This window comes from Cryptomeria japonica, chromosome 3 (assembly GCF_030272615.1).
Source record: "Cryptomeria japonica chromosome 3, Sugi_1.0, whole genome shotgun sequence".
NCBI classification, from domain to species: Eukaryota; Viridiplantae; Streptophyta; class Pinopsida; order Cupressales; family Cupressaceae; genus Cryptomeria; species Cryptomeria japonica.
The window spans coordinates 197,670,447-197,687,490 of record NC_081407.1 but is presented as its reverse complement, the minus strand read 5'-3'; the positions used below and the strand labels follow the sequence as shown (position 1 = coordinate 197,687,490).

Below are 17,044 nucleotides of genomic sequence, written 5' to 3'. Positions count from 1 at the left end.
CATGTTGTTGATCAAGTTCAAGATAGGGGCAAATATCTCCAAGCAGCTTACGCCAAAGAAGATAAAGAAATCAAAATCAAGTGGGTCGACATAGAGGTTGATGACTTGAAAGAATTGATGAAACCAGTTTTGGAATACACCCGCATATGGACAAACATACAACACCAGAAGTTGAAGGAACATAATATAGCTTTGACATTTCACTCAGAAGAAAGAGCAGATGATGAAAATGAAGCAAGCGCAAGTGGGAGTGCTCCTCAACCATCTAACTCAAGAGGATCTAAGAGAAAGGAAGATCGTGGAGAAAAGGAGCCCTCAAAAAAGAAGCATAAATCAAATACAAGTCAGCCTTCCTCCAGACATGAAGAATGAAGGATAGAAAAAGAGTTGAGTCAAGGAGCTAATGAATCAACAGAGTCTACAGTTCACAACGATAAAGGCAAGGAGAAATCATCTCAAGGACAAGAAGATCTCACTCATCTCATTCAAGAGATCGAAGGAGGCGAAGAAGAGGATAATGATGAGACTACCTCACCACCTAGAGATGAGCAAATGCATGAAGAAGTACAAATTCAAGAAGGAAGATCCTCTATTCCAGAATGGCTAAAAGAAGACTAGCTCAAGAAGTGATAGTAGTTGAGGAAGAGCAAACATATGATATAGCGAGTCTTCTAAGCCAAACTCAAGAGGTCACCGAGAAGAGGAAAGCTACGAAAATGTCTAAGGTGATTAGAGATGATTCGGGATCAAGGAAATTGCAAATAGCTACTCCAAGAGTTGAGAAGTATAAAGGTGAGATCACAACAGATGAGTATGATATGGAGACTATTGATTTGGGTCCACTCACCTCCGAGCAAGCTATAGGTGATGCAACTGATTCATTGAAAGCAGTAAATGATATGTTGAGAGCTGAAATAGAAAAGAACAAAAGATTAGAAAGGGAGATAAGTGCGTGGAGGAACTATGTCCAACAATTTTAGCAACCATTGAGACATTAGAGTCCAGCAACTACACCGCCACCCTTGCTTCCCGCGGAGGCAGTTGATCATATGGAAAAGATGAGGAATTCAACACAGTTGATGGATGCATGGATAGAGGATGCATACACAAGAGTTAGTAAGTTCATGAAGGGCATAATGAAGACATTAGACACAATCATAAAGGTTCTTGGGAGAACTCATGTCCTCATAGAAGCCTTTGAAGCATTTGCTCATGCTAGAGATGTCATCATTCTAGTGCTTCAAGTAATAAGGAAAACATCCCAAGAAGTTTTGACAAGAGAGAAGATAACAAGAGAAGGATCTACACCTAGCTTTCTACGATGGAGCAGCCTACTTCGAACAAAGAGTCATTTTTGAGGAGATTGGAAATGGATGCACTGAAGTTCAAGATGATATGCATTGAATTCATGATAAGATAGTGGAAGAAGCACAAATTGTTTTAGAGAGAAAGATTGATCCATGAACGATCATAGAAGCTAGAGAGTTGGAGGAAAGGATAAGAATCATCTTCCATGGGACTGATAGAATGATCACCTAGAAACAGTTGAATGATATGCTTGAGTTCGTGGTTTTAGCAAGCAAAACTCAAGAACTCGAACCTGAATGGGATAATGCCATCATCAAAGCTTTCGAAGAAGTCATGCACATTTAAGAGCAGTTGAAGTCTCTACCTGAGATCCCAATGACAGAGGTAGAAGGCACAGTGACCAGATTCATCGAATATGCCAGAAAAGAACGTGAGAAAGGGAACTAGATTCTAGAAGACAGTTTATTATGATCCTACTTGGCATTTTGTTTTCCTATTGGAGGACGCTTCCTTGATTTCCGTGTCGGCACATACTATTCTCTCATTTGTTGTTAACAGGATGATGTTTATCTAGATAGGGTTTCATTTGTATCAAACCCTAATCAGGGTTTAGGTGGCGAAATTTTGGCACTTGATCTCCATTCGATCTCGGCCCTTCATTGTATTTGAGAGTCCTAAATAAACTCCGCTCATTTCATTTGTAAAAGTTAATAGTGAATAGAATAATAGAGAAATAGTGAATAGTGCTATAATAGTAAAGAGAGATTAGATATTAGAGATAAAAGTCAAGAGTGATAAGAGGACTTAAAGAATTGTTGTTGTTTGGCTAAATAGATTAATAAAACATTGAAGTTATGGTGTTTCTATTCAATCTTTGAAGCCTATTGCATGGTTCTTTATCTTCTCAAGTCAATCTTTGATATTAGTTTAAGTATTTAGATTGAATAATGGGATGTTGTACTTGATGTATTGTGAAACTTGTCATCCACACCACTAACCTCTTACTGATTGTAATTGCGCCTTGTGTGGTCAACTGGAATCATTAATAGTGCTGAAGTTCAATTGTTGCTCAATCATCTACATGCGTTGAAGTAATGGTTTCTATGCTTAGCGATGATTTGAAAATTCCTAAATATCCTTAGAAGATTGTACTAGTTCTAGTGGAGTTGTTCTTGTATGGCGATACTCAAACTAGTAGAGTTTCACTGATGTCGTCTTCATCCATTCATTCTTAGGATAGCTTAAAGTTAGAACCTCTCTAGACCCTTATCTTTTGCCATTTTTTTGACAAACATTCAGTAGTGTTGGTAAGAAACTTCACTGCATATCATTCACAAAGTATTTCATGAAATCTTTCGTAACCAAAAATGCCCCTTGATGAAACAGCAATCACAACAACCAATGGGGCTTATCCACATGTAGCGACCCTACATTCATGAACCTTGGAGTCTTCTCAAGTGATCCTTGAGCTAATCTTCAGCATTTGAGAGATTTTATTCAAGAGAGGATAAGATACTTTTGGGTATTTTATTTTGTGTGTGCATGTGCGTAAAAAACACATCAACAGGGTGATGTGTGAAAACGTCACAACAATAATGACTCGTCCATATGATAACCATCATCCTCAACCATGATACCATTTAATCCAGTGCCTCTTTCTTTTGCTTTTGTTGCATTCTTCTCTTCTTGCTTGTCAAATGAGCAATCTTGTCTTTTGTAAGTATGGGGACCTCATTTTTGATATTCAAGTTACTAAATGGATCAATGTCTCCAAGTCAATTGTCTCGTGACTTTTTAAGTCCACTACTTTATTGAGAAAAGTTGAAGATTGTATTTATAACGAAGAGGTCATTGATGCACTTTTGTGTCAACATGTTGCACTTATTTGTGTGAATAAAGGCATCAAGGAAGCTCCAATTGCAATTACACCCCAAAGCGTCACAAGGTTGTGACACAATTTAGTAGATGGCTAGTGTTTGAAGGTTGGGATTTTTGCTCTTAAATCTTACCACCAATCAGCTACAAAGAAGACATTCATAAGTTTGTAAATAAGCAAACCTGCACAATAAATTTTTCAAGGGAAGTGATGTTAAGATTGATATTTTTTGTTACCAAGTGCTTGGGTATTTCTCCCCTAGTTAGCAGAAAAGAGGACTATGCCCGTTGCATGCTTGTACCTCAATAAATCTACAGTAATTGGTATCTTGACCTCTTTCACAAGCATCATCCTCTTAATGCATGTCCATAATCTCACACACTAGTAGAAAAAAGAGAATTAACACAATTTTAGAGTGTTATACTTATAATCAAAATAAATGATAGCTAAGAAACAAAGAATATTTGGATAAGAGAAGTAAGCACATTGATTTTCATCGTAGAAACCCCTAAAAAGGATTAAACCAGCTTTGGTAGTGGCAAATGTACTATTGCTGAATTATAAAGATAAGCTAGACAAATACAATGAGGTGTGAATTATTGTGGAATAGAATTTGCCCTTTGCTCCACTTGGTTACACATACACTATTGACTCTATGGTATGAATTACAACTGGAGTTCTACTTCACTATGTTCTAGAACACTAAAATCTACTTCTCATGCTACAAGCCAACTTCCTTTTGCCCTTATAAAGACGCTGGGATGTTCTTGTGCACTAGAAGGTTGAATAAATGGAATTAGGAAGAACATAGAATTGTATGTATGTTTTTGTTATTGGGATGAAACCACCTCATTGCACAAATTGGTGATATTTGGGATGGTTTTGTTCCAGTGACAAAATTGAGTATTTTCTGAGCGCTATAACGTCTGGAAGTAATTCCTTTGATGAATTTTGACTTCCCTTGATCCTTATGTGTCATACCTCCCTTCTTAGAGAGAATTTTGGTCTCAAGAAAGCCCAATGAGATCTTAAGTGAGGAATGGGCTTCCCCTCCTCCTCCTTTTGAAAGCCATTTGGCTTGCCTTGGTGTCTTCACTCCGAGTCCAACTTACCAAGACTCTTAGTTTCCTTAGATATTATAATTTCAGCAACATATCCTTTGGAAAAATTTCTCATTCTCCTACTACCAAGTCCTTCATTGATGGTAATAGTTGTTATTCTACATGATAATCTTGGACAAAAGCTTTGTCCAAGTCTTGTGGGATTTTGATTATTAATTTATTAACCTTTGCTTGATGTGGGCATGAAGACCTCTGAGGTACTTTATAAGCACATCCTCATCTTGCAAGTCCATGTTCAAGAACATGGCATGTCTTTTGAACTCTGTGTTGTAATCTTGGACACAACCATTCTGTGGTGTAATCTTGCATATGATGGAAGCTTCCAAGGCTCTCCTCTAGAAGAAGGCAAAGAGTTCGAATGAAATAAAACAATAAAGCTTCTAGAAGTCTCCAAGAAGCTATAAGATAAGGTTTTCAACACCTCTTTTGCTAATCAAAGTTCGATAGCAGCATAAGCCTGTGTCTAAAAATAGCCAAGGACGAGCAAAAGATTGAACAGCCTCCAAGCATGAAAGACAATCAGATTAGTAACAAAGCACGATCAGGTTATCAAACTGTCAGCAGAGATAGCAAAATTTGCATTGGAGATAAAAGATAAAGCATGTTCAAAGGTTTTGAAGAAGCAATTAAGAAGTTCGACATATCCAAAACCCTCCAAGTTTTCCATTGACAGCAGATTAAAGGTTTGCTGATAAGACAATAGTGCATCTTCCTCTTGTCATATTCTGAATCTCCAAGATTCTCCATGGAAAGGAGAGATTATTCAAATCTGCACATGTTTTGACAGTCTCCTAAATGCTCTCCCAAGCAAATATAAACCTGTCTAAAGGCATATAAACTCCGCCAAGAAGAAGACATTCAAGAATAAAATCGATCTTACAAAGCATGGAACATTTTCATCCAAGACCGCCTAAGGTTGGGTAATAAAGCATCACACAAAGATGAAGTAAACCTTGACAGAAAATATGACAGAAGGCAAAATGAAATGTCTGATCATCACTGGAATTCACTGTGAACAGCAAGCACAATAACAAGGCAATTTCCAAAAACACATGCCCATCATGGCCCAAAAGACATGACTGTCCAAACCCTACTAAACTCTGATCTGCAGTCAATAAAGATGGCATAAGCTCATCAAACTCGTGCGTAGGGTTTTAAAAGGATAACATATTGAAAGCATGAACCAAAATATGTCCAAAGATGTGGAAAGTCCGCCCTTCTATATCCAAGGAAGAAAATCATCCAAAATTCGCGGAGGAATAAAACATGTTCAAGATCTTGTCCAATTGAATCAAGCACAAATTAGAAAATTGTCTAAGAAGATGTGAACTTTGCCTTGCCAAGAGGAAAGTCTTCAAGAACAAATTAAAAAATTGCCCAAGGAGATGTGAACTTTGCCTTGCCAAGAGGAAAGTCTCTAGGCACGCTAAACAATCCAAAACATGACACAAGAAGGAATTTGTCAAAGACATGTGACTGTTCGAACTTTCCACCAACATGAAACATGTCCATGATTAAAGGAATGCTAAAAACCCTTCCAAGCAAACAAGATCAATAATAGATGGGAAGACAAATCGTCCGATCATATATCCAAATTTGCCAAAGACAAGAAGACATGTAATTGTCCAAACTTCCCATGAAGCATGCCAAGACATCAAGACTGAAACAAATTTGTTCTAAAACTCAAACCCTAAGGCATGAAGAAATTGTCCAAACCCTTGCAAGATTGATCAAACCCTTGACACAAATTGATTCATGTGGGCATAAATGGAATATGTGAAGATGCCTAATCAGCCACCTAAATGTGATCCATTAAGCGGGAAGACAATCAAGCTGGCACGCCATAAGGAAAGACAAAATTTTATCCACATGAAATCAAGAACACAAGTTGCAAAATAAATTTGTCACATGAAAAATTAAAATTATTTTCCAAAATAAAAAGTTAATTTCATGAAATAATTTTTAACACTTGGAATTTTTTTGAGAAATTCAAGACTTCTAGAAGGTTCTAGAAGATTCTTTAGCTAAGAAGGAATTTTGAAAGAAAATAAAACTTTCCATTTTGGAAAGACTTAAAACATAAAAAAACACAAAAAACAATAAAAAATTATTAAAAAACAAAAAAAAAACAATAAAACAAAAAAAAAACTTCTAAGTTTAAGAATCTTAAAACTCTATATATTCTCAACCAATTCATTCTCACAATTCACTATTCAGGTAGAGAATTAAGAGAGTAATTGAGAAGAAGTTTTCTCTAAAATCTTTGATCTCCAAGAAAATTTTCAAGAAGTAAAAATTTCGAAGTGTTAGAAGCCAAGCAATCTAACTGAATTTCCTTCTCCTTCTGTCTTATTTTTTTCAATTTCTTGGTCAAACCTTCACTTTCAATCCACTTTTTCACAGAAACTTAACCATTTATCAGGCTGAAAGTGAAATTTTAGGAAAAAGGATTAGAAATCAGAATTAAAATCTGAAAATAATATTAAGTTTTCATGTGTTTTGCAGGAAACACCATTCAGGAAGCATCGATGAAGTTTGCCAACAAAGGGAAGCAGATGGAATCCAAGATCAAATCCAAATGGAAGAATGTCACAGATACTGACCTTGGACATGTTGACGTAGAAGAGTTCAAGAAAAGAGTGTATGGTCTTGATGGACACTTGCCAACACCTATAGCCTGCTGGATGATGAGGAATGGCAACGTCCAAGCAGCAGGGTTTCCTCTAGCCAAGCAATGTTGTGAACTTATGGTTGAGTGTGATAGACACTATAATGTACAATCAAGAGAAATAATTGCACTCGATGGAAGGGTTTTAGCCAACCATTCAGAGCTATTCATCCAAGAAACATTTGGAATTCCAAAATTTAGTAAGACCACCTACAAGACAAAAAAGGATACTAAGAAGATTTATGATGCTCAGTCTGAGCTCTGTGTAGCCAATGTAAACAAATCATGGTTGGAGAAGAAGAGATCCCAAGGGAAAGTACCTAAGGTCCTGCTGCACCCATACTTCAAGGAGGAGTATGGTGATATTATCTTGCAGCTGAATAGGCTAATGGGCAGCCCTAAAGGTGCACCATTCGAAACATGGATGTATTTCTTCATGGACGAGATCACATAAGGAGTTAGGATGTTTAATTGGTCTCGCATAATCAACAATAACCTCCATGAGCAGCTGATAAATTTGGAAAAGACCAAATCATTCTACGTGAGTTCTTACATAGTCTATCTACTAAATGCAACCTATAGATATTTTGGACTAATTTGTAGAGGCATAGTTGGCAATGGAGAGAATGAATTCAGATCCTATGATTGTTACCTACAGCTGCAGCTTAAGGAAAAGAGTTGTCGAGCATATGATGCATTTCTGATGTACATTACAAGGATATTACAAGGAGAAACTCACCAGAGGCTATCTCCTGAGGCTAAAAGTTTGATCAGTAGATATGGATCCTGGTTTATCCAGTTTCCAAAGTTCACATACATAAGAGTCCAAGGCTTTGAAGGTCGTCCTTATAAACTTCCAATTTACCCAACTAACAGGATAGTCCTGCTTGAGGTTCTCAGGCAGCTTCAGACATATCAGAACTTCAAAAGAATAAGGGAGAAAGCAGCTATATCCTTCCCATTTTTCATTGGAAACATGGAAGAATCTTGTCCAACAACGCATGCAGCCGAAAGTGCCAGGTTGGAGATGCTGTGGTATTCTTTCACATTCTACCTATCTCAAGCAAATTATGATCCTCATAATAGTGGTATCCTTTCACATTCTACCAATCTCAAGCAAATTATGATCCGCATAACAACATCAGATCAGCTAATGGAGAAAGATACATACACAAGATAGACATAGAAGATTTTTGGGCCAATACAGCAAATGAGTTTGATGTTAGGAAACAGATGTGTTCTAGGTTGCCAGTAAACCTGATCAGGATGACTGGACCTTTCATTGTGCCAGATCAGCTGGAAGATAATGGAGAGCATACTCAACTCGGTTTTGAAGAGCATGCACCCCTTCCTCCTATCAAGTGGTCAGAGCCAGAGCATGCATACCTAAGCACCCTAATGCGGCCAGTCATGAAATATTCCAGGTGGTGGGTTGAACAACAGTGTCATAAATTGAAATGGAGAAATATAGCCTTAACCTATGGTTTGATGGGAGAAACAAAAGGATATGTCTCAAATGAAGAAGCAACTCAGAGTATCAGTACTAATAGAAAGAGGAAAGCAACTGTGAATGAAGAACCTGCTCAGAAGAAGCAAAGGGTGGAACCATCTCGTTCTGCCACATCTAAGAATGAAAGATATATATAAACTATTAATGAGTCATTGGCAAAAGTAGACATTCCTTCTTCAATTCATGAGGAGAATGCAGAATCAGTCCACGAGGAAAATGAACAACCACCATCTCCTACTGGCACAAAGATTCTAGAATCATAAAATAAAATGGAAGAAGGAGAATTTCAAGAAGGGATGATTTTTGCCCTTCGAGGTATTGGACGTGAAAAAGACAATCAGGAGATGGAAGGCATTGAGCAGCCCATTGTTCCTGATTGGTTGAAAGAAAGATTGAAACTAAAGATACCAGCAATAGAGGATCCAAAAGAAGATGACATGATAGATTTCCTAGCCAGACTAGAAAAGGTTGCAGTGAAGAAACCGGCTAAAAGATTCTCCACCATCCAAAGGTATGAGACAGGCAACCGTAAAGTGCAGATAGCTATACCAAAGGTGAACAAAGCAAAGGGAGACATTGGTCTTCATGAGTATGAGATCACCACTTTTGACTTGGGACCAAGCACAAAGGCCGAAGTAAAAGAAGACTTCGATAATTCAGTTGCTTCCCCGAAGGCAAAGATGGATGAAGAGACACAAAAGAAGAATGAACATAAGAGAGAAGTTGAGCGCTTGAAAGAATATATTCGACAGTTGACTACTAAGCCACTTGATCAAGCCAATCTAGAGGTTCTCTCACTTTTGGATTCACAACAGGTAGTCAAAAGTTCTGAGGAAGATGCAGTAACAACAAGAGAAACTAAAGATTGGATAGAAAGTATAAGAGAAGAAGCAACCAAGTTTATAGAAGGAATCTCATCAGCATATGATCAAACTTCTTCTTTACTTTCTAGGATTGAGAACATGGCAGAAATGTGGGCTGACTTCCAGGATGTCCAGGATAGAATCATTCCATGCCTTAGAGAATTGGAAGGAGTTTCATCTCGAGAGTTGGTTGATCAGAAGATAATTGAAGCAGGGGCTGCCTATGACTTCAGCAGTTGGCACTGGACACTGGTTGCGCAAAATGAAGTCTTGGAAAAGGTGAAAGATGATGCTGATAGAATAGAAGGACAAGATCTTCCTTGTAGTTGCAAAAATGATTGGGAAGGAGACCATCCGGGAGAGCAATATGTAGTTGGAGAATCTGAAGGTCAGAGTTCAGGACATCTTCTTTGCAATCACATGACCAGTCTTGAAGAATAATTTGGCTAAGGTGTCTAACCTCATGCCCATTAAAAAATTTCATTTCAGTGTGGCTAAGATCTCGACCGTTTATTTTGCTTTCAAAAACTCTATATAATTCATTCTCTCATTTCATTTCAGTGTGGAGAGATTTATGAAATTGTTGCATAGAGCTATTTGAGTAATAAAAGCTCATTATCAGTATTGTCTTGAAATCTTTTTATTGCTAAATGGTTGCATGGTTGCATATTCCCTTCAACACTTAGATAGATTTGCTTAAGTAATTTGTTTTCAAGTTGTTAGATGAATGATAGATCTGATAGTATTGATTGGTGAAATCCTGCTCATACTTTTGTTGGATGAATGATTTTCATTCAATGTGCAAAGTTAGTCTGAGCTTTTAATATGGATGTTTAACTTCTACTTGGAATGATATTGTTCAATTGTTGGTATTCTTCCTAAGTGTGAAAATCTTAAGCATAACCCTAGAAGATTGCACTTGTTGCGTAGTTGTCTGAGTGTAGCGAAACAAAGCATCGTTACCGGTTTCACCCAGTCTTTACCGTCTCTTGAATTCATAGGAATAGCTTAGAAGTAGTATAAAATCCCTAAACCCTCATCCTTTTTATCTCTTTTAAAGTCCTAAACCAGAAAAATCCAAAAACATAGAACATAAATTGTTAAACCTACCTAAGTTCAACTTGAATGATACCAGTTAATAAGCGTAAGTCCCCCTTGAGATTTTCATCATACACTACCCGAGAGGCTATCCCACTAAAGTCGCTTGTTCGCACATATAGACCTTGGAGTCGCCTTGTGGTCTTTCTCTCAATCTTGGCACAAGTAGTGATTTTGTTCAAGAGACGATAGAGTATCCTTGTGGTATTTTATTCTAAGTGTTCGGTAGATGATAACACGTCCACCAACAAGACCCATACAAGGAATAGTGACTCAGAGACAAAGAAGCACTAGGAAAATGGAAAACAAGAAAACCCAAAATTACCAATCAACTCCTTAAGTAAGGAACCAATGAAATAATGATCACCAAGGGGAGTAGATCACATGTCAAAGAAAGCTCTAACAGAGCACACAGAGTATGACTTTTCATCTTCCTCATTCAGCTTTAATCTCCCCCTATTTTTTGTAAATTATTTTTTCAAACGAACCTCATACTTTACATGCCTACCATTGCATTTGTAAATTTGACAACTCTTTTGAAAGACTCAGTACACTAAACTATGTACATGTTTTTGAGTACAAAGACTGGCTGTGATACACAAAAACAGAACAAATTCAAATCTTTCCAAAAAATGATAACTGAATCAGAATGGGCTTGTGCAATAATTCTATGTATCTGAAGAGTTTGAACTATTTGATTTTCAGATAATTTATAAAGTGGACTTAATATGAATTGACTTTTCCTTTCTTTCTATGGTTGTTTGAAAGGAGCGAGACTAGTACAGCTTAGGATTGTGTTTATTGTGTCCCATTCTTAAGTCCTGTGGTATAAGTAGTTGAATTTTGTAAATCCCTTGTATTTATTTATTTCTTTTTTGTATAACTTAACATGCTACTAAATGCCATGGGAGAAAAGCATTTGGAAATCTGAGAAACTAGTTGATGTTATCCCCTAATACCATTTATCAAATTTGGGGATAGCATAAAATTGACATCGCTTATGTGTTCTGAAACAGCATCAGGTGCCAATGAACTGAATCAGGAAGGCCGTTTACTTGGGAAGCAAAGGGAGGTTCAGTCAATCAATGAAGCAACTGATATTGACAGGAATGCAAATGAGAAATCAGCTATTCAATTTAGAAAAGAAGAAACCAATTTTAATAATAGTCATGACCATAATCAAGAATGTTCACAGGTTGTATTAGATGGAAATGATAGTTCCATGGGAAGTGGAATGCCCACAGTTGTAAATTCCAGAACAAAGAGGAAAGTGGCTTTCATCTCAGTGAATCCAGCTTTTACAGCAACAGGTTCAGAGAGGTCTGATAAGAAGTTAAAAGCTGTATCAAATGCCAGTCCTTCAGAAAAATCTCCAACTGGTGCAAAAGAGTCATTAGATACATTTTTCAATCTTCTTTTTGATGGAAACAAAAATGACACTCTTTTCTGAGGACATTTGTTGAAGTTTTCTTGTAAAGCATAGATTGTTTGAGCTTGTTGCCTGTTTGGTAATGCTCAGTGTCTGACTATCACAGTTCCATAGATCTTCATTGTTAGCATCCATTTTAATTATCAAGTGCTATCTTTTATAATTTGTCTCCTACAATGAGTTGCATTGCTTTGACAAATTTGGATACATCTGTTTTCATTCCAAGCTATTCAAGCCTTTCAGTCTGTGGATTTTGGAAATACTTATTGCCATGGAAACTAAGAATCTTTTGTGTCAACAATTGTGTTTCTCCAACTTTTTTATGTTAAACCTGGGTTATAACTTATAAATCATTGTGGATGAACATGTTTGAAAAGAATCAGGAAATTGTAATGGGTTTGTTAAGCTGCCAGTTCTTGCTAATGATGCTCCATTTTCAACTTTTGAAGTACCTTAGGGAGAAGATCACACACTAGGGTTTTTTTTTCTGGAAGCAATTTAGTTGACTGGTGTGAGTGCATGCCAAATGCCGACTTTGGTACAATCATATATCCTCATCGTTGATGCAAACTTGTTCAAAGCTGTGCTGAGGTTTGGTTTGTGAACCAAGGGTACTTCAGTTTACCACCTTGAATTGCTTGTGGTCAGCACTTATAGGTGTAAGTATTTCTTGCACTTTCTCTGGTAATGTATGGGTGCACTGTGGTTTGTTTCTTGCCCGTCTTTTCATTTGTGCTAGTTTTGGTTGCTTTATAGTTATTTCAATATTACTTTCACTTTCTTTCACAAGGGCATAATTACTTCTCTTCACGAGAAGGTTTGGCACTTCAAATTAAACCTCCTCAAGCAGCTTGGCAAATCTAATCCTTTTCTTTCTCTGGTTCTTTCCTTAGACAAAAACCTTATTCTTCAAGCTCAGAGCATTCAATTGATTTGTCATATAATGCGAGCATGTTATATAGGGTTTGTTAATAAATTAGTGTCAGTGTGATCTAATTATTAGAGTTTTTTTTTAAGAGGATTGTCTAAATACTAAGCTTAGATCAAGCCTGAAACTACAAGAGGCCAAAAACTCCTAAAAGGTACATTTGAAGAAGGATGAGTAATGAAAAACAAATATAATCCTCTCAGCATTGAGCAACCCTTATTAAAATTGTAACAAAGAGTTCAACTGCATGCATCCATCATTTTATTATTATCGGCCATAATACCCATACCACTTTTTCCTTCCACCCCCTATTTAATTTTACATTTCCCCTCTCTCCATGCCTACCAAACACCCATACTTATATTCCCCTTATTTCAGTATTTGGCAATGGTCTAACAATGGTAGAAGCATGAAGAAGGTTGGAGGAGCAAAAGAAAGTTGTCCAAATTTTTTGGAAATTGTATCAATTTGTCATGTCCCGAACATGGTCACTAGGCCAAAACAACGAACCAATGTGATATCCCTAAACAAATTAGTCCAAAATTAATCCTCATAACACAGTTCGTTGAGATGGTTCAAATTCGGGAAGTCTCCTAACGAGACGAATTTGAAAGAAAGACTCCAAATTGTAATAGCACACGGTCTCTTCAATGATTCAATTAAGAATACAAGATGCTAAGTATTGATTAATATTAAGGCATCAATGCATTGATAAATTAAGAGAAGACTAGAATCAGCCAATGTGATAACAAATATGGATAAACAGGAAGATACGATAATAAATAAGTACCGAAAATTAATAACCGTGACCAATAATTGGAATCTTCTCCAATGCTACGTAAGATTCACAATTAGAAGGTGGCCAAGGGTGTACATTCCAAGCAATACGTAAGAAGATGTAAAAGACTAAATCAAGAAAGCCTATTAAAATACCAAGTACCACCATTTGGGAATTAGTCAGTGAGGACTAAGAGAACAAAGGCATTGTTAAGACGGTGGTTTATCAGCCAACGGTGATATGGAACATTGAGAGTAATAATAGTATCTTAAGGCATCGATATTATTTAAGGAATGTTAACTATCACAAGATCGATATTCCATGAGAAGAGATGGAGATAGCAATTAGTAAGGATGTCTAATCAATAGAGATAACATAATCAAAAGACACACGAAGGCAAAGACACAACTCTCTTGCCAACCGCTATTAATAATAGGAGTCATGCCTCTTCGCTAGATGAAAGGATATAAATGAAGTATGACCTCTAAGGATTAAGGGAGGGGAAGGCCACATAAATTATAATGGTCGAAACATCAGGCTAGAAAAGATCAAAGGTCTGCAACGGATTGAAAATATAGCTAAGGGGATTACGTACGTGGATGTAAAGAAGAATAGTCAGCAAAAGAAGAGGAGGAAAGATTACGGGAATCACCAACATTGAGGATTCAGATTCTATACAGAGAGGAGACGTCCCAGGTATGTCTCACCCGTCTCAAGGAAAAATACAGAAACTACTTTATAACATTGCAATAAGATCCATATTATGTGTCAGTTACTAGAACAGACAAAATACGTTTTATATATATACAGATTTCTCAAGGTTATAAATTTGATAATAATCTGTTATTAAATATGCAGTAAGGTACAACATGTCTAGGATTAGATATTATAAAATAAATTGCATTATAGATTGGCAAGTAATATCTAATGAATTCGTATACTGTCAAATTGAAATGATTATCACTAGACATAAGGATAAAGTCAACTATGAACTGATAAATTGGTATAGGTTATTGATAAATCTGGACTAAACATAATGATCAGTTTTATATTAATAACAGTGAAGAAGAATAATGATCTACATTCATAATGAACTTATTAGCATACACTTGAGTTATATCATTCCAGGGAGGAAAAGGGATCTCTAGAGGGGAGTACTAATAGTGAATGCAATAATGAAGTTAATAATAAGAGTACAATACTTCCTATTAGTTAGTCCATCCAGCAAAAAGGACAAGGTCAAGGTCAACCTCAACAGTCTTCCAAAAAGAAGAGCTTACAGTGTTCCTACTGTCATATATATGGCCATTTGGTGAAAGATTGTTGAAAATTGATAGCATCCCAGCAATCCAAACAGGGAGGGTCCAAGCAGAAAGCCAATTCTGCCACGCATCTTGATCAGAAGGAATTTGCCTTCTATGCGTTCATGGCCCAAACTTCCTCTGATGATGTTCAATCATTAGCCTAGTACATTGACTCTGGAGCCTCTCGACATTTCACACATTGTCGGGATTGGTTTACAAAGTACATGCCTTTAACTGATTCAGTGATCTTTGGTGGAGGTGAAGAGTATACTATTGTCGGCAATGGCAATGTTCAGATTTCATTTGGTGGGAGGGATTTAATATTCCTCAATGCATACTTTGTACGTGGTGTGAAGCTCAATCTACTGTCAGTCAGTCAGATTATGCAGCATTCACCACAGCTGGATGTCGTCTTCGGGTTGCACAAGTGCAACATTGTTGACAGGGAGACTCGCACTACAGTTGCAGTTGGTATTGAGGATCATGGTCTTTATTTGATTCTACTGGTTCTCAGGAGCTCGCCATGGCAGCTAAGAGTACTTCAATCAACACTCTTTGGCATCAGCGATATGGGCATCTCAATGTCCACTATCTCTCTCAGTTGGTTCGAGAGGATCTATTCGTAGGATTACCTGAGATTCAAACTCAGAATCATGGAGTTTGCGGAGCGTGTCAAGCTAGAAATTAGCATAGGACTCTGTTTTCAGATGGAGACGCTTGGAGAGCATCCAAGGTCTTGCAACTTGTTCATGCAGACATTTGTGGTCCCATGAACACTCCATCAGTCACTGGATGCAAGTATTTTCTATTATTTGTTGATGATTTCAGCAGACGCATGTGGGTTTATTTTCTTAAGCAGAAATCAGAGGCGTTCACCATGTTTCAAACATTTAAGGCCTTAGTGGAAAAAGAGTCTAGCTGTCAGATAGTCACTCTTCGGTCCGACAATGGAGGGGAATTTTGTTCTACAAAGTTCACCAACTTTTGTGCATCACATGGCATTAAGCATCAACTTACCACACCTTACACCCCACAACAAAACGGTATTGTTGAACGTAGGAACCGTACAGTCACTGAGATGGCTCGGTCTATGTTGGAGCATAGAAATGTTCCAAAACACTTTTGGGCGGAAGTGATCTTCACTGCAGTCTACTTTCTGAACCGGTCTCCCACAAAGGTCGTTAAGAAGATGACTCCAGAGGAAGCTTGGTCTGGCAGGAAGCCCAAAATCAGTCATTTGAAAGTTTTTGGCTCTACAGCTTATGTTTGGATTCCAGATGCCACGCGCACCAAACTGGATCCAAAGAGTCAGAAATTGATGTTCATCGGCTATAGTGACAACCACAAGGCATATCGGCTGGTTTATATAGACACTAATCACCTCATATTCAGTCGAGATGTAGTATTTGATGAAGAAAGAGGGCCTTCTCAGCCTTCTTCTCCTGATTTGAGCACTGAGGATCACCCTCCAAAGGCTGTAAGTATGGGTGTTCGTCTTCCCTTAGCTCCACTTGATGGGAGGGATTTAGTTGACTCTAAAGTTGTGGGGTCTCCTAGGCATGACATTGCACCCCCTGACTTTCCTCAAGATCTTCTCGATCCACATCCAGAGGAGCTTGCTCCAGATATTCCAGGCACTCTTCATCCTGCAGCAGATGTTGGTACTTCTACTCTCCGGCCTAAGTGGTGGGCCAAGACCATTGGTGATCTTCATGATGATGAGCTCATTGAGGGTAGATCCATTAGAGGTAAGAGCCAACAACACAGAATTGATTTTGCTTTTATGGCCAACATTCACAGTATTTATGAGCCTCAAACATATACAGAGGCTAAAGGTGTACCTAAATGGGAAAAGGCTAGGGCAGCGGAGCAACATAGTCTTCTAAAAAACAACACTTGGGTATTGTCTGATCTTCCTCCAGGAAAGAAGCCCATTGGCTCCAAATGGGTGTTTAAAGTCAAGTATAAAGCTGATGGAAGTCTTGATAAGTACAAGGCTCGGTTGGTGGCAAAAGGGTTTTCACAGAAGGAGGGCATCGACTATGACGAGACATTTGCTCCCACAACCAAGATGAGTACCATTAGGCTTGTCCTCGCTCTCTTAGCTCAATTTGGATGGAAAGTCCATCAAATGGACGTCAAGAGTGCCTTTCTCAATGGT

At 37.6% G+C, this 17,044-nt stretch overlaps 1 protein-coding gene across 3 annotated transcripts in view; it reads left to right on the top strand.

The window, feature by feature from the left end:
- The window catches only part of LOC131061591 (uncharacterized), a 90,968-nt gene extending 78,932 nt beyond the window's left edge, over positions 1–12,036 (top strand). For all 3 annotated transcript variants that reach the window (XM_057995361.2, XM_057995360.2, XM_059218156.1), the window contains one exon: positions 11,461–12,036. In XM_057995361.2, the coding sequence (XP_057851344.2) occupies positions 11,461–11,894 (434 nt within the window). In that variant the 3' untranslated portion in view covers positions 11,895–12,036. The remainder of the gene's footprint in view (positions 1–11,460) is intronic.
- Positions 12,037–17,044: the final 5,008 nt, after the last annotated feature.